This window comes from Camellia sinensis, chromosome 14 (genome assembly GCF_055761805.1).
Source record: "Camellia sinensis isolate YWXY chromosome 14, ASM5576180v1, whole genome shotgun sequence".
NCBI lineage: Eukaryota > Viridiplantae > Streptophyta > Magnoliopsida > Ericales > Theaceae > Camellia > Camellia sinensis.
The window spans coordinates 134,837,046-134,859,299 of NC_138974.1; the positions used below are offsets into that span (position 1 = coordinate 134,837,046).

General features: G+C 36.1%; 3 protein-coding genes across 4 annotated transcripts in view; all 3 read left to right on the forward strand.

Moving 5' to 3' along the window:
- The window catches only part of LOC114310108 (L10-interacting MYB domain-containing protein-like), a 49,881-nt gene extending 46,635 nt beyond the window's left edge, over positions 1-3,246 (forward strand). The window contains exons 5-6 of the mRNA XM_082905295.1: positions 2,756-2,974; positions 3,076-3,246. Of these exons, the coding sequence (XP_082761421.1) occupies positions 2,756-2,974; positions 3,076-3,246 (390 nt within the window). The remainder of the gene's footprint in view (positions 1-2,755; positions 2,975-3,075) is intronic.
- A 1,280-nt stretch (positions 3,247-4,526) lies between these two features.
- On the forward strand, positions 4,527-13,963 carry LOC114310143 (tlg2p-like protein a). Of its 2 annotated transcripts, none has more exons than XM_028256041.2 (8): positions 4,527-4,974; positions 6,224-6,500; positions 8,680-8,802; positions 12,537-12,614; positions 12,942-13,019; positions 13,102-13,167; positions 13,239-13,319; positions 13,460-13,963. In XM_028256041.2, the coding sequence occupies exons 1-8, from the start codon at positions 4,775-4,777 to the stop codon at positions 13,571-13,573; spliced, it is 1,017 nt and encodes a 338-aa protein (XP_028111842.1). In that variant the 5' UTR covers positions 4,527-4,774; the 3' UTR covers positions 13,574-13,963. The 2 variants fall into 2 exon arrangements, with proteins under 2 accessions (XP_028111842.1, XP_028111843.1); XM_028256042.2 differs by having other exon boundaries at positions 4,583-4,974; positions 8,713-8,802; positions 13,460-13,873.
- A 1,823-nt stretch (positions 13,964-15,786) lies between these two features.
- LOC114310109 (two-component response regulator ARR2-like) lies at positions 15,787-17,261 on the forward strand. The gene is made up of 3 exons (XM_082905296.1): positions 15,787-15,925; positions 16,244-16,396; positions 16,537-17,261. Exons 1-3 carry the CDS (start codon positions 15,787-15,789, stop codon positions 16,962-16,964), a joined length of 720 nt encoding a protein of 239 aa, XP_082761422.1. The 3' UTR covers positions 16,965-17,261.
- The last annotated feature ends 4,993 nt before the right edge of the window (positions 17,262-22,254 follow it).

Genomic DNA, 22,254 nt, shown 5'->3' on the forward strand with positions numbered 1-22,254 from the left:
CGGTTTTTGACCCGGCTTTTATGGCGTTCTGGACTCGGGTCTTGTGGTTTAATGTTATTGTTTATGTCTTTTCCTCTTGTTACCCTTTGAATTTGGGTTTTTGAATGTCTTGGGCGTTGTTTAGAAGAGGTTGGTTGCTACTTGGTTTAGAACTTTGTTGCCTAGAATTTTGGTCTTCCGCTCGAGCGGGGTTTGCAATCATTCAGTACTTTGTGCGTCTGCAAAAAATACTAGAGAAGTGTTTTTCACGCTCGAGCAGGTCTGAGCTCGAGCGGCCCATCTAGCGCTCGAGCGACTGTCTGAAGTCTGTAAAATACTGGGCGAGTGTATTCTATGCTCAAGTGGGTCTCATTGCGCTCAAGCGGGTAGTGCCTTGCTGTTGTGTCTTGGCGCTTGAGCGGCCTTTATTGCGCTCGAGCGGGTTGAATTTATGTATCTGACGCTCGACCGTCAAACTCTCCCATCGAGCGGACTGTGCATATATCAGATCGCGAAAGTGACTTTTTAAATCACTTTTTTGTTATTTCTCTCTCTAAAACTTTCCAAAATCCTAAGTTGAGAGCCTCTTTCTCTAAAATACTCTCTCTCTACATTTTGATCTAGATCTAGTGATCTCTTCACCCTCCTTCCTTTGATAAAAAGATTGAGCTCTTCAAGATCTCCATTTTCAACTGAGTAAAAGTTGGTTTCATCACTTTCGAAGTTTATCTTGTGCTTGGCTCTTCTCCCTTGGGCTTCTACACTTGAGGTAGGGATATTCTACTCTCCGATATGGGTTTTAACATAGATATTTGTCATTTGGTATAAATGGTGGGATTTGGGAAGTTTGGGTGAAGTTAGGGTTTGAAATTGAAATGTTTGAATGAGGAGTTTTCTAATTTGGGTTCCCTATGGGTATGAGAGGTCTTGAACATGCTATTGCTTGGATATAATTGGTGAAATTGGGTCTTGGGTACCATGTAAGTTAAAGGGGGAAAATGTCCTAATTTGAATTAAAGAAATTATTTGTATGATTAATGAAATCAAGTGTGGAAATATGAAATTGGTTTGGAAATTATGAGATTGGGGAAAAATGTGATTAAATGGTGTAGTTGAATTGATAAATCACTCACCTATGGTAAAGTTGATAAATCATTTGTTTGATAGATTTATTTATTTGTTTAGAAATAACTGTTTTGGACTATCGGTGGAGGATAGCCATGATTGTTGTAGAAAATGCATGATGATTAGGTAAATTGAAACAAATCAATTGGATTATGTCATTGAATATGACGGTAGGATTATGTCATTGAATATGACGATTAAATTAACACATTGAATATGTGATTTAATTGGTCATTGTATATGACAACGTGTTTAAATACATTGCATATGTATCTTGTTTGGGAGGAGATAGGGGATGTACTCCATTGTTTGGGAGGAGATAGGGAATGTACTCCATTGTTTGGAAGGAGATAGGAGATGGACTCCATTGATAATTATGTTGGTCGGAGTGTCCAGGGTGAAAGTCCCGAAATCTTATATATATTTGGGTGCTATTTCCTTTGGACGTAGTTCCGTAAAATGGCAAGTGAATGGAAGTGTATGAATGATGTTTATGATTGAAGTGTTGATAAATGAGTTGTAGTCTCGTTTCGAATTGTTTGAATAACAATGAGCTATGTAAATGAATTGATTTTGATAAATAAAGGGGAGTGGATTGATTAGGATGTAGTGGATTTGATGTAAGTTGGTTTACAAGTGTTAAATATTTATCGGATACTAATGTTTTAGTTAATTCTCATATGTTGTTTAGCATATCTTTACTGGGCTTTGGCTCACCCTGCTTGAGACACCATTTTTCAAGTACAGGTGATATGTCGCCTTCGAGATCTTAGCTTGGGAGGTTTTGGAGTTGAAAACTCCCTTTTGTTATTCGTTTTGATGTTAAATGTATATTTAAGCCTAGGACTTTTTATGTATAGAGTTAGGACTCTTTTGTTGCAACCAAGCGATGACTTGGAAAGCTGTAAGCCTGTAGGGTATTCATTTTGTTGCGATCATGTAATATCCATCGTGATACAAACTCTGATGAACGAAAAGATGATATTTCTATTATGCTTTATGGATTTATTGAATGGTTGGATTATGTCTTATTTTGAAGGCGTTACATATATTAAGGCATGTGTTTGATTAACCTGGTTGTGTTTGATATCCATGTGACACAGGTCATACTATCTGTTCTCAGAGAGCTACACACTACATATTTCAATTATTTCGTTAGAAATAAATTATTCTCTCATTAGTTTCAAAATCATTCTAAATCAATTTCAATCGTTCTAAATCAATTTCAATTATTTCGTTAGAAATAAATTATTCTCTCAGTTGTTTCAAAATCAACCTTGCTACATCATTTTATATAGGGATTTAATTATGAGCCATCTGCAAGGAATGACATTCTGATTTGTTTTTTTCTTTTATCATACATTATCCACGAAAATCAGCTTTTCCATTTTAGATGTTGGGTTATATCTGGAACTTGAGAAATGCCGTCGGTTAGTCTATTACTGCCTTAAATTGATTCTAATTTCTGTTTTGTTTACAACACCCCTCTTTCTTCCTTCGTTTCCTGTTCTTCAGTGAATGCAGTCCATTGTTTTCAAAAAGATCCATCAACCTATTCCAAGCTGAATTTTTGAGGAAACAAAACTAAATGATTTTTACATAGTTTTCATTACACAATCTTGTTCTTGAAGTCCTAGTTGGTAATGTGCAGGCACATGAAGATGCACGGCAATACATGACTAGACCAGTGCCATACTATAAAGATTTGTGTGGGATATGTAGAGAATTGGGCAGTGATGGAAGAGACAGTGTCTCAGATCATAATTTAGACCAACAAGACAATATCCCAGAAGTTAAGTTTGCTAGACCATTGAACAATTTTCAATATCCAGTTGAATCAGTTTCTAGTGAAGAAGTGAAGATCAAGCTGGTGATGTACAGGAGCCATCGCATGAGGGTTTTAAGAACAAGCGCCATTTAGAAAACACATCATATTCTGCACATTCCAAAAAAGGTTGGGGTAATAATGAGGGCATGTCTAGTGCTCTTCGTGAGATGGAAACTGCAGTTTCTTGTTTGGCAGATAAGAAAAAGGATGACGAGGACTCATGCTCCATATCAGTAGAGAATGTGATAGAAGCAATCCAGGCCTTACCTGACATGGATGAAGACTTTATTTTGGATGCTTGTGATTTGTTGTAGGATGAAAAGAAAGCAAAAACATTTTGGGCATATTGGATGTTAAACTGAGAAAGAAGTGGCTGATTAGGAAGCTTCGTCCACAACATTAGTTGATCTTTTAACCCTTTTCTTTTTTTCCTCGTCAAGTTTACCAAACTAATTAATCTTGAACAATGCAGTTGGTGTTTCTGTATATCAATTTTTTGATTGACCAAACCGACTTTGCTGTTCATCCTTAAGAGACAATGAATTTCAACTAACTTGGTAGTGAAATTTGTTTTATGCTGTATTTGCTGTTTCTGTTTCCATTTTAATTGCCTGTAAGAAAGAAAAGAAGTTTGGATGTCTTCTTTGAATGTCATGCTGTTTCCAATTCTAACAATGAAAATAAAATGAGGTGAATTTCTTGGCATGTGATGAGGCTGGCATGGTGTATGTTATCGCTAGCAAAGGCGGGAGAGATGAAATTGGGAGTGTTTAAAGTGGCTACGTTGATTAGGATTGTGTAAAATATTGCTCAATCTGTTAAAATTACACCGATTTGTATTAATTTGCACCGTTTTAATTGTTAACTGCGGTTTAAACTTTAAAATTTATAATTAACCTTCTAAATCGTTTTACTATAATTAATACATATATATTTTTTAACCTTCAATAAAATATCAGTGTAAAAATGAATGTGTGAGAGATTTAAGATATGAAATTTATTACAAATTAGTAATTATATATATGAAATATATTATGTAAAATCACTTTGTATTATATATATAACAAATATTATACAAATTAATATTATATATTATGTAAATCTATGATAATTAGTTAAAATATCTTTTAATCTGCTCATCTGTCAAAAACCGTTCAAATCCCAATTTGTTAATCCACTGACCTGTCATTTAATTTGTAATTTTACTCTCAGACTGATCGAACAGCACCGCACAACACATAACTCTAATTAATAGTCAAAGTTTAAATATATGAGTAAAGAGACAGAAAAGTAAGGGATCGATGGAGGTGACAAGACATGTTAGGTATGAAAAATGAGTAATATGCGAAAAAAATATTGAAAATAATGAAGATCAACTTTTGTTTTATGCAAAACATAATTAAAACAGTGTATAGTTGTTGATAATATATATCTAATAAATGTATATTATTTTTCATAAGGATTAATGTTCGAGATTTTAAAATTTTTATTAAAATTTTTATCAAATATCTTATATAGATGTAAGATCCATACAATATAATTCTTATATAAATCGTATATTTATGTGAAATATTTGATAATTTTTTTGAATTTCTAGCATTTTTGTTTCCACAAGTCAAATTTATTTTGTGAACATCCCCGTCCTCAATTAATATTTTGCCACGTATATAAAACGGTTTCCGGGTTAACGATTGACCCGGAACCCACCCGCCGAAAACATTTCAATCAGCACATGAAGAGAGTGCTCTGTATCTGTACGCAAAACCCTAGAATTTTGATTTTCAGTTGCTTCTTCAATTGAAGATCTGTAGAGTTAGCGTTTTAGCTTTCGATTTCATTGGCATGGCGATGAGGAATCGAACAACTGTGTTCAGAAAGCACAGACAGACTTTGAACAGTAATCGTTTTCCTGAGATTTCTTATTCTTCTTCTTCTTCTAATTCAACGTTTGGTGGTCCGGTGATTGAAATGGCCACCACATCATTTCTTCATTCCAATCGGTCCTACACTCCTCTTAGCACGGACGACCCTGGCCCTTCCAGGTACAATAGTGATGTGTCTAGAATGTTCAAAACCCATTTATGAATTCTAGGGTTTAGAAATTTTATTGCTTTATCTTTCATGATTCTTTGGCACAGATTTTTCAGGTATTTAAGCCATTTGATTGCATAATTTTTGGTAATGTTTCTCAAATTTAACCAAACTGTTTAAAGTTGGCATATTTTGGTAGTATAGTATAGGATAAATAGTCAATAAGTTGTATAGGTTTTTTCACAGAATTCTATGTTTTGCAAGGATTGATACTATAACCCTTCCCTTGTCCTGAATTCTTGCTTAGCGTTAACTATTTGAAACATTCTTTTGTTAAACTGTTTAAGGTTCAATGTGATTTGGAATCTATGACACTGAATTTAAGCTCTGAACAAATCCTGATCCTTGCTGTCCATTAATCCTTCTTGTTCCATCTCACCTCTATGATTGCAAAACTTTTCACAGACCTATCTCCTTCCCATAAGCTTCAAGTGATAGCTTAGAGAAATGAATATACCCTAGCCTCTCCTTGGGCAAGGAACACTAAGCTTGCAACTTTTGTAACCCTATAAAATCATTTCTTAAAAAGTATAACATTATTAAAAAGAGCCCAAGCTAAAATTCCAACAGCCTCTGTTTAATTTTTTCTCATTTGAAATAGTTTTATGCATGCCAAACTTCATGTTTATGGGAACTTTATGTTTGGTTTGGTTTTTAGAATCTTTCTTATGATTTTTTTTAAAAAAAAAACTAAAAACTAATCTAGTGAAAATATAATAATAAATAGAAAACACTCAATTTACCTTTTTTGGGGGCAAAAATATATTTTAGTGATCGTTGTATATGGAGGTTGGTAGCAAAGCATGATGAAGTTTGGGATTGTGAGACATGACAAGAAAAAATGTGGGATGACTGGTTCTCAAAAATAAAAGAGGTAGTTGGCTGGAGAGTGAATTGGGGAGCTTGAAGGTTACTTCACTTGAGGTGCTGTCTTTTACTTGACACCAGCAAAGCAAAGTGTGAGCAATTATGGGAGTATGCCCTAGAATACGGGTGCAGTGTTCTGTGTTTGGCCGTGTGATAGGTTGTATAGATGAATCTCTCTCACTAACCCTCACCATTGTCCATGCTATTATGCTTTGTGCCATAATTTCATCATTTGAGTTTCATGACTTGGACTATGCGATGCTGTTTTCATTTACTGGAAGCCATATTTTTAGTCCAACATGACATCAAATATCTATCATTTTCTTGCTGCAGTAATGATGCGTTTACTGTGGGCCTGCCTCCAGATTGGGTGGATGTTTCTGAAGAAATAGGTGCCAATATACAGCGTATTAGAGGTAAAATGAGAGAGTTAGTCAAGGCTCATGCAAAGGCTTTAACACCCTCTTTTGGAGATGGCAAAGAAGATCAACGTGTTATAAATGCTCTTAGCCTGGAGATTACAGATCTATTAAGGAAGTCTGAGAAGAGATTACATAAACTTTCTGCAAGTGGGCCATCTGAGGATTCAAATATTAGGAAAAATGTGCAGGTATGGTTCTGATATTTACCTGTATTTTCTGCTGTTATTATTTCTTGATTTTCTTCTCATCATAAACCATAAGGAGACTTATACATCAGATGACATCATAATTCACTGCAGCTGGATTATGCACCAACTGTTGTATTTACATTGCCCTTGTTCGTTTACGTACTATATTGCTTCATTTCTCCCTCTTACTCTCACCTTGCCCTGATGTGGTGTATCAGTTGGACCATTGTATATTTTTCTGACACATTTACTACTTAGTTCAATTTCTTCTCATTGGAGACTATAATGAAAAATGTACATCAGATGACATTATAATTCACTGCAGCAGGATGATGCATTTACCATTGAAATGCCAATGCCCATGTTTGATTCATATATCATTTTACTTCCTCTCTTGTTCTAGTTTGGTATGTCAGTTGGACCTTTCTTTTCTGTGTTTTCTCTTGACGTATTGACTTTTTAATTCTGGTATTGGAGTTCATAAAAGAAATTTCTAACTCTTCTACTTTTGATCATATTAAAGACATTGATCATTTGTTACTTCTTGCTAAGCTAAAACTAGGTGATTGTACTTATTTATCACAAAAAAAAAAAACTAGGTGATTGTACTTGGCCTCGTCCTTTTGTGTGTGTGTGTGTGTGTGTGTGTGTGTGGGGGGGGGGGGGGGGGGGGGGGGGGGTCGGGGAGGTTGTTAAGGGAACATATCTAATAGGAATTGCCACTCCTAAGGAGTGAGGTGGAAGGTGCAATTTTCATTTGAGACAGTAGTGTGTGTATAACTTGCTAAATGCTAAAACATAAATGCACGTAGAAATTTGTCTCTGTATATAAGTTAGCATTGATAAGAGCTAGGGATGCAAATTGGGTTGGTTGAATTGAACCGGAGCAACCCAAACCTAGCCTTATTTTTTTGGTCCTGGACAAGTTTATTTTAAGAACTTGTGTTGGGCTCGGGCAGGATTTTATAAGCCTGCATTCAGTTTAGGCCATGCCTAAGCAAAGGCATCAGGAGTCCGAAGCATAAGTAATACTATATATATATATATTTATAACATATTACATATAAAACTGTCGACCATTGGATTAAAAATGTGATGAACCTAAACTTATTAGTCCCCTCTTTGACTCTTCATCTTTGATTCTCTGCCTAATCCCCAGCTTCCTCTTGCTCTCCATAACCAATCACCCAAAATCAACATCTACCATGCCACCACCACTGCACATGACCACCATCATCACTCACCCAATCATCCCCACAACACGTAATCACACAAGTCATCACCACTGTAAACATCATCCACTATCATCACATCCCACAACGACCATCACCACCCATCGTGCACAACCATCAGGGAGTTGCACAGAGTCAGGGAATGGATTTGGCCACGAATTGGTTGGTCTGACTGTGGGTCTGTGAGTGAAGTTTTGTGGGTGTTAGATCTATGCTCAAAATTATCAATTCTCAGATTTTGGGTGATCAATTTTTGTGAACAATCTGAACTTGAAAGTATGTTTGCTTTATAAATGAGCAGAACAAACCTGGAACATAAGATTCATATGTGGGTGTTTGGGAAGTGGGTTTTTATGTAGGTTTTTTTAGTTTTAGGATATTATTGGATAAAAAAATTTTAGTGTTTGGGAAGATAGTTGGGTTTTTTTGTAGTTGGATGTGATGTTTGTGAGAGAAAAAGTGAAATGATTATGGGGTTGGATGTGATATTTTGTTTGGATGTGTTTTTTTTGGTTTTGCAAAAAGTTTGTCTTTTAGTGAAAAAAATCAAAAAAGAAATCCCAAACCCAAGTTCCCAAACACTACCATAGTCTGTCAATACATATGTATACATGGCATCAATCGATGTAGAGGTTTTTTTTTTCCTCCTTTTCTTTCTGCTGATGATCAAAATGCTTGGTGTTCTTTCGTCACTTTGTTTTTTTTCTTCAATCACATCAACAATATGCTTTCAAACCGAAGCTGCAACTTTCTTTTTGTACCGTATAACTCGTATATTCTGGCAAACTGAGCTTATTAAGTTAGGCTTGGGCTGGGCATTGTGAGATTTATGTCAGGCTTGGGCTGGTCTAGGAAAATCATAATGTGTCTTGGCGTTAGGCCTATGCAAGCCCCAAACCCGCTGTCCAACCCTAATAAGAGCTTTATGTTTTTGGTGTCATGATCAGATGGATTGCTTACATTTAATTATTTTCCAACAGCATTCTCTTGCTACGGACCTTCAGAAACTTTCTATGGAGCTTCGGAAGAATCAGTCAACATATTTGAAACATCTACAGCAGCAGAAAGAGGTTTGCATTATTATACATGCACAAACACACTGTAAGAAATAATGTATAGAGAAAGAGAGAGAATAAATTGTATGTATTATTATTGATTGATTTATATTGATGTCTATTACAATGATTCATGATTCCTATATATAGAAGAGGGTGAGTGTGTAGTAGGTAAGGAGTAGGTGAAGTGGAGGTGGTAGTGGTGTAGTGGGTTAGGTTTAGTGGAGTAGGTGAGGTGGTAGTGGTGTAGTGGGTTAGGCTTAGTGGAGTAGGTTTAAGTGGGTGAAGTAGGTGGAGAGTGGGTGAAGTAGTGGGTTAGGTTTAGTGGAGTAGGTTTAAGTGGGTGAAGTAGGTGGAGAGTAGGTGGATTTTAACAGCCCCCCGCAAACTCAAGGGGGATAGGAACTAATCAACTTGAGTTTGGAGAGAGTAACAAAATAAGAAAATACATAAAAATAAAAGAGGATAAGAGACACTGTATGGTCGTGTCAGACCATTGGTGAAGACACTGGATGGTGGTGTCATAACGTTGTAGAGGACACTGTATGGGGGTGTCATAACCATGTAGAGGACACTGTATGGTGGTGTCATAACGGTGTAGAAGACACTGGATGATTGTGTCAGACCAATGTAGAACACAGTTTATGGGGTCATGTCGGACCGTTGTGGCAGACAATGTTGTGACAGTTTACAGAGTCTTGCTGGACCCTTGTAGAAACTAACCGGAATCAATGTCGGGACAGTTTACAGAGTCTTGTCGGACCCATAAAGGAGCTAACCGGAATCAATGTCGGGACAGTTTACAGAGTCTTGTCGGACCCATAAAGGAGCTAACCGGAATCAATGTCGAGACAGTTTACAGAGTCTTGTCGGACCCATGAAGGAGCTAACCGGAATCAATGTCGGGACAGTTTACAGAGTCTTGTCGGACCCCTAAAAAGTCGCACCCTCAAAAGGTGTGCCCAATCTTTCAAAAGGCGTGCCATCAAAAGGCGTGCCCAATCCATAAAAAGACGTGCCATCAAAAGTTGCGCCCTCAAAAGGCGCGCCCACTTCATCAAAAGTCGTGCCCGACAGAAATCATCGAGCGGCGAGCCATCAAAAGGCGCGCCAGACACGCGGCGATGCACGTGACCGACAGAACGCGTGTCGGCCTCTTCGTCAGGGTCTTTATAAACCGAAGCGGAGGCTGAGGCTTGGAAGCATAACAAACCAGTTGAAACCTCTGCATTCTCAGAGAGCTTGTCTCGAAGAGCTGCAAATCTTGAAACACTCTGTAACCAACCCTGTCTGATAGTACCAATCGGTAATCGCTGCTTCTCTGAAACACTTAGCAACCCAAAAACATGGCCTCTTCTTCCCGTCCAGCTACCCAGAACATGGCCTCTTCTTCCCGTGGTCTGCTTACTCTCTTTCCCGACCTCAACGAGTCCACAAGAGAGATAACGGGTGCGGTGGCCAGTGAACCTCAACCAAGCGCCTCTGGTTTTGCTCCGTTGAACTTTCCAATGCGGTCGGTGGAGCAAAAAATGGCGGTGCAGTCGGATGTGGAGGCCAATCAGTATACCTTGAAGTCATGTGTGGAAACCATGACTGCGGTTACAAATTTGTTGAATCGGCTGCAGAGTAGGACAAATGAGGTGCAGCAGTTAAACGCCCAACTGGCTCTGCTCCAACGCATGTATAAGGATGCGCGAGCAGAGATAAGTGTGCTAAAGGCGGAAAACAAGGAGCTGAAGCGGAAGGCCAGTTTTATGTTCCGATTTGGAGGGCCGCCATATGCTGCAGTGGAGGAGCAGGGAGTAGTGATCATGCCCAGTGGAGTGGGAAACACGGAGGCAACACCGGCAAGGGCCGCCCAAGACGGTGGCAAGAAGAAAAGACCGGCGGAATAAGCGAGAAGAAAAATCCCACTGTTCCGATTTGTGTTGGTTGTGTTTTGTTTTGTTTTGTGTTTTTTTATTTTTATTTTTTTTTATTTTTTATTTTTTTTATGGTGTAAAATGCTGATCGGGGTTGATCCCCGGCATGAAGAAATGACAAGTTTGTAAAATGTTGTTTTTTTTTGTTTTTGTTTTTGTTTTGGGAGTGTTTTGTTGAAAAAAATAAAAATAAAATGAAAGAAAACAAGGGAGAAAGAAAATAGATAAAAAATATTTATAGATGGATTATATGAAAAACATCAGTGCGATTGTTTCAAAATAAAGTAGGGTATTTTAAAAAAGAGGAAAAGTGACTTGGAAAAAATAAATAAAAATAAGTGATTTTTGAAATCAAATGGAGGAGAGAGAGGGACAAACCCATGTGATAAAGTGGAGAGAGAGTCGGTGAGTGGGGTGTAAAAGGTGAAGGAGAAATGATGGATTGAAAATGGTTTGGGTCAAAAGTGGACACTATTAGTGGGGAACATGAGTGCATTGATTATTTGATATAATAATAATAATAATAAAAATAAAAAGTTAGAACAGTTGGAGAGAATGAGTGGAGTATGGTAAGGGTTTCATCCAAAGCCAAAATTCCTGCAGCGAATCACTTCGCAAATCCTAGCATGAGCTTTTTCTCTTTCCAGGCTTATTCATGAATTTCCTGGTGATTTCAAGAGCCTCTGGTGGCATTGTGGCAGAGAACACCCCAACCTGGATTTTGGTTGGCAGCAACTGGAAAATATCATAGATCTGATTTTTAACAACCTCGTGACAGCATTTCATCAGCTTCATCCAAGACAAACATTTTGATGTAAACAGGGCGAAGTGATTGTCTCCGCAACATGTCAAACACACGACCAGGAGTACCAACAACAACATGAACCCCACTGGAGAGAATGCGCTGATCTTCGCGCACACTAGTCCCTCCAACACAAGCATGAACCTTCACACTTTGCTGGGCAAGTTCAAGAGTGGGTGGAAGAACCAAAGCTTGGCACTCAACCAAGCTATAATCTAGCTGCTGCAGAATTCCAGAGCAGAATGTTGCAGTGTTTCCAGTTCCAGACTGTCTCGTCATATGAGGTGAAGAATTCTTCTCCATCAGCCTCACACATGACTACAGTTGCACAAATCTTTGTTGATTTTATCAGCGGAATAGGTTGAGGTCCGGCGGGCGGCTAAGGTGAGGTTGCCGCCCGCCGGGGAAGCGAAAATACTAGGTTTTAAACCAGCTCTGATACCATGTAAGAAATAATGTATAGAGAAAGAGAGAGAATAAATTGTATGTATTATTATTGATTGATTTATATTGATGTCTATTACAATGATTCATGATTCCTATATATAGAAGAGGGTGAGTGTGTAGTAGGTAAGGAGTAGGTGAAGTGGAGGTGGTAGTGGTGTTGTGGGTTAGGTTTAGTGGAGTAGGTGAGGTGGTAGTGGTGTAGTGGGTTAGGCTTAGTGGAGTAGGTTTAAGTGGGTGAAGTAGGTGGAGAGTGGGTGAAGTAGTGGGTTAGGTTTAGTGGAGTAGGTTTAAGTGGGTGAAGTAGGTGGAGAGTAGGTGGATTTTAATGCACGTCTCTACTGCTTAATGCATAATTATATAAACTTTAGTTGTTTGTGAGGGAATTCAACTGGCATTGGAAACCATAAATATCTTTGACTGTTTTTCTCCTAAAAATTACAACTTTTCCTCCTAACTGTTTGTTAACTTTTCCGGAATTGCTAGGTGCCAATACAGTCTGGTTTGATTCAAGATATCTTAGAAGTGCTGGCACTCTTTGAATGTTGCTCCATTATTGATGTGTTTGTTTCATGTCGTAGGGACATGATGGGCTTGATTTGGAGATGAACATGCATGAAAATAAATCTAGATTGGAAGTTGATGAATTTGGAGATACGGTAAGCAGTTCCTTTGGTTTTAGTAGTTTACCTTACATCCCCTTTCTAGAATCCGTGAGCAAGTCCTGTTTGGGAAGCCAGAGTTCAGGAATTCCTTCTTGTTGGATTATAATAATCATTTTAATTAATAGAAAGGGTAACACCAAAAAGATCAATGTATCTGTAGAGCCTTACTTATGGTTTATGAATTTTGGCCATAAAGGGAAGTTGGGAACCCTGACTTTGTGACCTTACATCCTATGCTGTGTCGGACGCCATATACGAAATCCTGATATTTGAAGTAAGCAACTTTTTTCTCCAATATGAATATATGGTTAATTAATCCAGGGTTTTAATGATCATCAAATGGCCAAGCTGAAGACAAGCGAAAAGTTCACTGCTGAAAGGGAAAGGGAGATCAGACAGGTAACTGAAGGCAATTTACTCCCTACCATTAGTGTCAAAATCTACTGTCTCCTTTTTTTAACTATAAATAAAGGTTTTGTAGGTTTTGGAATCTGTTAACGAGCTAGCCCAAATCATGAAGGATCTCTCTGTCCTAGTGATAGATCAGGTTAAAGCTTCATACTTATGCCCACATGCTTCTTTATCAATCTATTACTGACAGTTGATAATCTTCTACAGGGCACAATTGTTGATCGGATAGACTACAACATTCAGAATGTTGCTGTATCAGTAGAGGAGGGATTTAAACAGTTACAGAAGGTCTCTCTCCCTCTCTCTCTCTCACACACACACACACACACACACACACGGACACTTCCTCTTATCTTAGTTTGCTATGATTCCTAGAACGCAAGTCATGTTGTGTGGATGCTGTCATGCTAAATATATTGAAATTGCAGGCAGAGAGAACTCAGGCGAAAGGGGGGATGGTGAGATGTGCAACAGTGCTTGTTATCATGTGCTTCATCATGCTTGTCCTCCTGGTCCTCAAGGAGATATTCCTGACACGATAGTCTTAGATTCCATGCTCAAGTCACGTGTTGGCTAGAACAGAATTCAAAGGGGATTTTTTGTGTGGATATTTTTTCCTCATTATATGGATGCTGAAATTTTGAAGGAACAAAAAACGGGATTTTTGAAGACAGTCCCTGTTATCTTCAGTTGCAGGAAATGTATATTGGTTGGATCTCCCTCTCCCTCTCTCTCTCTTGGTGAGAATTTGTTGCAACATCCACTGTACATAATGTGTGTGTATTACAACTAGAGTTAGGAACTTCAGAATTGAAAGATTGAATCAACAGTTTTTTTCCCTCTGCTTTCTTTGTCTGGCTTTTCTTTTTTTTTTTTCGTTTTTTGTTTTTTTGTTTTTTGGATGATAAAAAGGATATTTTGAGTTATTATCACGGCAGCTGACTCTGGATGGTAGTTATTGTTGTTAAGAGTATTACCCTATAGAAATGTATTTCTTGACACCCACCCAAATTATTAAAATTTGGTTGCCACTTTTGGTATTAACCTGTTGTACCTTGCTCTGGCGAAAAAAATTGCCCTGGCAATAGGGCTGAGAAATACGAGTAAGCTTAAGCTTAAGATTTTTAATGGTACAAGGATGGAATCTGATTTTTTCCCCTCTTTGGCAAGTTCTGAACATCTCTTCGTTTATGTGCATGTGTTGTTTGCTACAACTCTTTAACAATGATCAATGTGAGGCCTTTGAAGAGTTGGGACACAGAACCTTCCAAATGATGTTTTCATCACATGAAATAAACCATGATAAAAGTTTGTTGCCACTACAAGCAAAAGATCTAGAGAGCAACTCTGCATAATTTAAGTGGGTACTATCGTTGGACTTTACGTAAAAACATGAGAACAATTAAAAGTTTAATCGAATTGGCCGATTTGGAGAGATGCGAAAAATGAAGTAAGAAAAAAATGCACACCACCACACAATGTAATTGAGAGAAGTTATTTCAAGCTTTTTGGGAATTGATCCAATGCAATTAGAAGCCACATGATGGCGTGAAATTTACTCTTAAATGTACTTAAATACATTGTGGTGACATCTTAGGAAACATAAATATTTTTAATAAATTAGATTTGTAAGTCTCACTAGGTCATTGATTTTTTTGTTTATTTTTATTTTTAAACGATTGTGTTGGGCTTTAATTAAAAAACATGTTAATTACACTTAACGTTCTCACATTGTTATTAAAACGTTATTTTTTATCCTTTTATTTTCAATCATGTGATAATTTCTCAATTTATCATGTGATCATATGACTTTTTTATTTTTAATCATGTGGTAATTTCTCAATTTATCATGTGATCATTCCATCCGTGTCTCACATTAATAAAATTAACATGTTAAACATGAAATTAGTTCTAGGTTCAACCCGGGAAAAAAAAAAAAAAAAAAAAAAAAGACGTGAAATTTGTGTGAATAGGAGTTATTGAGAAATTAGTATGGAATTTTGATTGAATTATAGGAAACCAATTATATTAATTGGATAAATTATTATTATTATTTTTTTTTTGGGATATGCTCTTCTGTTGTCTGGACTAGAGAGTGTTGGATCATGGTAGGCCCTGATTTGGATTCATTTGGATGATTTAAACTGTTCAAGATATAAACCTTGTTGAATACATTATTCATGTAAAAGATCACGTTGATCAGCTATCGATAATCATTTAATCAAATCATATTTGTGTTAACGATAGTTATGATTTTCAAAATAAATTGTTAACAAAAATATAATCTAATTAAGTTACCATCGAGATCCAATAAATTTATTTATTTTTTTACAAAAATAACATACGGACCTTAATTTAAATTATGGAGATGGGCCAAATCAAAACCCACCATGGCATGGAGAGGAGCTGCCCCTTTTTTATAATTGTATTTGTCTGTTTGTTAATTATTGATATGTGTGATATATAAAAACTGTACACCAGGTACGGAGACTAGAGCCGCTACCCACCGAACTATGAGCCCAGTAGTTTTCCTGATGAAAGTTAACAGCTTCCTTACTTTTAGGTTTTGACTGTTTTAGAAAAGAAAAAAAAAAAACAAACATACCCACAAACCCTATTCTCTCTACTACTCTTCACTGCTACTGTATAAGATGTTTGATGTGTCATCATCAAGTGTATATATTTTAGTAAAATAGAGATTAAAAAATATATATGTAGTCGTGGATTTGGTTTGGTTTGTGGGATATTATCATCAATGTCTGTAACAAAAGAGAAACATAGTACTTGTACTACTAATCTTGAGTTTCCGGCTGGTCTTAGGGTTCTTGCTGTAGATGATGATTGCACATGTCTCCAAATACTCGCAAAGATGCTTCAGACTTGTCGCTATGAAGGTTTCAACGTCTTCTTTATATCTGTTTCTATACATATATGTGTGTGCGCGCGCACGCGCCCAAATCCACACACAATATAAGAAAATACTCTTTTCTAGATTTTTATTTGCATATATATACACATTGACATATATAAATTAATGTTACTAGGAACTATACACTTAAATATCTTCTTCTTCTTTTTTTCTTTGTTAATACATTGAGGGGTAATTTATAGCCTCCTATATTGTGGTTTTGAAAAAAAAAAAAAAAAAAAAAAAAAAAAAAAAAAAAAAAAAAAAAAAATCTTATTAGATTTTTTTTGGGAGCTGTTTACAGTAACAACATGTTCGAGTGCACAGGATGCTTTATCAATCCTTCGACAGGGAAAAAGTAAGTTTGATATTGTCATAAGCGACGTACACATGCCCGACATGGATGGATTTAAACTTCTTGAAATCATTTGTTTAGAAATGGACCTGCCTGTTGTCAGTAAGTTTTTCTTTTTTTTCAATAAAAAATCATAATTTTAATTTAGTACTTGTCATATGATGAAAATAATAATTTTAATTTTAGGTTTTTCATTTATTTTTTATTTTTTATTTTGTAATTATGTTGTATTATCGATCCAGTGATGTCTGCGGATGATGAAAATGATGTTGTTATGAAGGGTATCATCGATGGTGCGTGTGATTATTTAGTTAAACCTGTTCGGATGGAAGCTATTAAGTATCTGTGGAAGCATGTGGTCCGCAAGCAGAAATATGGTTTGAAGGCGATAGAGCAATCGAAGAATGAGGACAATGACGAAATAATGAACCAAAAACAGTTGAATGCTGAAAGCCATATAACCTCAATGGATACGAAAAACTGTGGAAGCTCAAATTGCGAAAAGGATGAGGAAGAGGAAGGGAAAGACAAGGATGATTCGGTGTCACTTAAAAAGCCGCGAATGGTTTGGACACCCGAGCTTCATCAACAATTTGTTGCTGCTGTGAATCAAATTGGCCTCAAAAGTATGAATTCATTTATTTATTGCTTGTATCACTTTTCGTTTTAATTCTTTTTTATGCTTCTTCTCTTTGTTTTTTCTTTTAATGGGAAATTTGTTTCCTTAATATGTTATGTTGTTTTACTCATTAAGGGAAAATTTGGTAAATAGTGTTTTTTTTTTTTTTGTTAATCAAAGAAAAAAAGAAGCTTATCTGATTAAATTGTGCTTATGAAGTATTTTTATGTAGGTTTTGCCACGAAAGGCTTATTTGATATTTTGTGATAATAAATGCGGTATAAATGCAGATGCTGTTCCGAAGAAAATTTTGGAGGTTATGAATGTTTCTGGTCTTACAAGGGAAAATGTTGCTAGCCATCTCCAGGTATAGCACATACAATTTTAGTAATATTATTTTCTTTTGTAGTAGAGGAAATTAATACATTTCATATTTTGTATAGAAATATCGTTTATATCTTCGAAGGGTGGATGATAATTCACCACACGAATGTAAATTCAGTAAACCTTTGATGCACTCCCAAGAAATAAATCTCCAACTTGCTTCTTCCAACATTGAATTTCAAGATCAACCTCATCAATTGCAAAGTTTACCTATTCCAGAAGTAGGACAACAAAGATCAAATGCAATCTACAATAGTGATATTCCTCTCCCTAATCAAAGGAACTTTTATCACTACGGAATGGCAGAATCCAGATTTGGAATGGGACAACTGAGCATTTGTAGCAGAGATGTGAATTTATCTTCTGAAGTTCCAACTATTATCGAATCAGATCAGTTAACATCCTTAAACAAATTTGCTCGAGGTTCTAGAAACATTGGTTTGCAAATTTGTGATGAAACATCAGACAAATTCAACTCATTGACGATTGCTAACAGTGTTCATGGAAATTTGGCAAGTTCATCTACAATTGAAAGGCCATCTAAGATGCAGAAGTTGAATCAATATGCAAGCAATGAGGCTTTCAATAATGGGGCAATACGCTATTCTGTTTCTACTTCGCCTACAATAACTAAATTGTATGGGCAGAATAGTTTCGATACATCTTATGTGGGAAATGGAACACCAGTGTACATATCAGATTCAAACTATGAGTTTGTTGAACATTTTGACCAAGATGATTTTAATATTAGACCCTATGACGAGGTTAGTTTATGTTGTGACTTTAATCTACATGATTGATATTTTAATTTCTATGTATATAATTAATGGCTGAAAATTAAATAATTTTTGTTTGCTTTCTTGCAGCAATTTGTTGGACATGCTGAAGACAGATTTGATTTTGATAGCTATCCCACAGACAAAAATTCTATGTAAGAGAAGTCCATCCATGTTTTCTCATGTATATAGTGACTTCAAGAATTTTTGTTTCTTTCGACAACAATTGAACATAATAGTGTTCCATTAGATGCTCTTTGAAGATGTTTCTAATGTAGTTGGGTGGTTTCAAGATTATGTTAACTTGGTGATTTGGAGATAAATTTGTGTTGTTTTGTTTATCTATTTGCCGATATATTTTTTGATAGAATTTGTTGCATGATTGCCTATAACGTTTTTGATAGTAAATTTGGAAATTAACACGAGAAACTTAAACAAGAAAAAATTTAATATTCAAATGAAAGATTGAAAATTTTAATTTTTGATATCACTACAAGAAAATGTATTTTTGGCAACTAAAGTTTTAGTTGCCAAAAGTAAGGTTTTTAGTCGCCGAAGTCTTTTCCCGACTAAATATTTTGGTCGCTAGATTTGTCGCGGAAAAACGGTCGGTGAAGGTTTTGGCGACTAAAAGAATTTAGTCGCCAAAAGTTCTATAAATGGCTACTAATGTTTTTAGTAGGGAAAAGTACGAGGTATTGCCGACTAAATATTTTTTAGTAGCCAAAAGTCATAAACTGGCGACTAAATATTTAGTCGCCAAAAGTTTTCAAATAAAATTAATTTCTATTTTCAGCGATTAAAACTTTTAGTCGCCCAAAATATCATTTATTATTAGTTACTAAATATTTAGTAGCTAAAAAAATAAATATTTTTTACTACTAAATTTTTAGTCGCCAAAAAATCTTTGGTTTGTTTTTAGCTACTAAATTTTTAGTAGCCAACAAGTTTTATTTTGTTTTTTTGGCTGCTAAATATTTAGTCACCAAAAATTTTATTTAGTGTTATTTATTATTATTATTATTAATTTCTGCACAACCAGTATTTATTTCGTGCAACCTGCACCCTGTATATAAACAAAACAATACATATGTCTATTTCTGTTTCACTTTCAACCATCCAAAAATTTGGTCTTGTAACATCAAATTCTATACAAACCAAATATAATCCAATCCAAAATAATAATTCCATACAAAAAGATAATCATACAAAAAATGATATCCTCCATATACAAAAAAGAAATATCCACTAGTAATCTATACCACCAGAAAATAACTTCATCTCTGTTGGATCAACAACTATTGCAGTAATTGATAGTGAAAAAGCTTGAGTTTGTAAAAGTCTTCCAGTAACAAGGTCTCATAACTACAATACGAAAATAAGTCATTTCGAGAAACAAAAATACTCATGCTAGGAAGATATTATTATGAAACATTTAACATAATTAAGTAATCTTGCATGTGTCATCGAGGGAGCTTGAAAAAAATTTGAACTTGAGCTTGATAAAACATTTAACAACAATACTCATGCTAGGAATATATTATAAAGAGTTTTTTCTTTGTCAATACTTGGATTGGACTTTTTCATTAATATAATCATGACATTTACCTAACCAGTTGTTTTAGACCATCGCATCATGTTTTGGATGAGAAGAAAGAAGAAAATCAACCAGGACACGAGGGGGAAAAAACAAAAAGAACATGAAACACTTGTTATCGATTTCAACACATTTTTCACAGTTGTCCCCATAATTTTTATAAATATCATTAACACATCATTTTGGATATATTTCCTATTTAAACTGTCTGTTTTTAAAATATCCAAAAAGTATGGGATACTTGTAAACAGGGAATCATCTCAATTCACCCCCAATTAATCCAGACAGACAGTAGAATTAGATATTCGACATGCACTGAGAAAATTTGTAAGCATTAACACAATATTCACATAATGAGAAGATGAAGTGACATATTTTTCCTCATTTATCACTAACATTTATATGATCCTAGCATTCCTTGTTTTGTATTGGCATTTGTAACCATGCAATATTACAAATTGCATTTTCTCAACCTACGGGTCCGAATAACATTCCGTCAATTGTCACAAGTCATATTTGGCATGGGAAAGCTGTTCGTGTCGGCCACAATGCAGATCAAGAGCTATTTTGAATTTTCGCCCCCGAAACGCCATTTTTCTACTAAGTTTTGGGCGTATTCATCTCTAAATCCCAACCTACGAGTCCGAATAACATTTCGTCATTTGTCACAAGTCCTATTTGGCATGAGGAAGGTGTTCATGTTGACCATACGGCAGTTCGGGGGCTGTTTTCAATTTTCGCTCCCGAAACGTCCTTTTTCAACTAAGTTTTGGGCGTATTCGGCTCTAAATCCCAACATATGGGTCCAAATAACATTCCGTCAGTTGTAACAAGTCATATCTGGCATGGAGAAGCTGTTCGTGTCGGCCACACGGTGGATCAAGGGCTATTTTGAATTTTCACCCTCGAAATGCCATTTTTTGACTAAATTTTGGGCGTATTCGTCTCTAAATCCCAACCTATGGGTCCGAATAACATTTCGTCATTTCTCACAAGTCCTATTTGGCATGGGGAAGGTGTTCGTATCAGCCACATGGTGGTTTGGGGGCTGTTTTGAATTTTCGTCCCCGAAACGTCATTTTTCGACTAAGTTTAGGACGCATTCGGCTCTAACTCCCAACCTACGGGTCCGAATTACGTTCCGTCAATTCTCATAAGTCCTATTTGTCATGGGGGAACTGTTCGTCTAAGCCACACGGTGGTTCGGGGGTTGTTTTGATTTTTCGCCCCCAAAACGTCCTTTTTCGACTACGTTTAGGTCATATTCGACATTGTGTGAGACAGACAATTACCCGCCAATATATTTTCACATCCTAGTTAAAATACATGCAAATTCAATTCATATGACAAGCTAATTACGTAAATTCGTGTCAAACTAGGGATTAAAAAAGACCTAGAGGCATGCAAGGAAATATAACTATGACTCAGAAATCTTACATGAACTCCAAGGCATGCACTGCAGAGTTTTAAATCGTGTTGAAGACGAGTTACTCCTCCAGTCCCAGTAGCAAGCATTAATTCTTCATTGCTCCATCTATTCTTTAGTGGCCTTGGGACAGAATTTGAAAAGCAATACCACATATACAAAAATTAATTCATAAATAGAGCACATATCAAATATAGACTAGTCAACTTATGTATGGTATAGCAACAATAGGGAAACAAGAAGGAAATAAAATCAGAACATTCTTTTGTTCATGTCATTCAGCAAGGAAATACATTGCTCGGTTTGTTTGTTTGTTTTTTTTTTTTCAATGAAGAACCTGATTTTCATTTTCTTCATCAATTTTGCTGATTCCAATGAAGAATGTGTTGAAATGTTTAAATCGACTCAAAAATTTAATGCAAACTGAAAGAGCGAACCATTTCACTTCCATGTGACATCCTAAAACACATTTCAGAATAAACAAGATCAAGGAAATTTGCAAGGAACTTTGACACCAACCTGGCAGCATAATTATTTCGAGAATGGAATGCTTGATATTCTAATGGACATATTTGCCCAGATATTCTTCTGCGGTCATGTAATTGGAGGTCCAACTACAACAAATTTAGTTTCAAGTCGAGAACTCCACCATGGAAAGTTAAATAGATAGGTATTTTGGAATAGCATACAAATTTCAAGAGAATGCTCATTAGATGGTACATGACAAAAGGCGAGGAACCAAAACTCGCCTCGGACGAAGCCAGAAACTGATACATTGCACTCTGAATATGACATGAACAGAAATCTTTTAAGTACACAGTGGGGCAGTTAAAACTAAAACTGTGTTTTTTCTAAGAAACTACTAAATTAACAATCACACATGAATGAATTACCTGTGGCATGCTATTAAGGTCCCCATCAAGTATTGTAGGAATGTTGCCCCATTCTTGTGATAGTTTATGGGCCTTCTTAGAGCCACACAAACTAATACACGTGGAGAGAGAGAGAGAGAGAGAGTAACACACAAACTAATGTCTTAGAGCCACTATAAATTCATTCATCTCCTATCAGCAGTGAAGTAATATGCCAAACCAAATTTCTCCCTCTTTTCTCCCTCCATCCTTCCCTTACCACCTCTCTTAGTCAAAATGTACACAA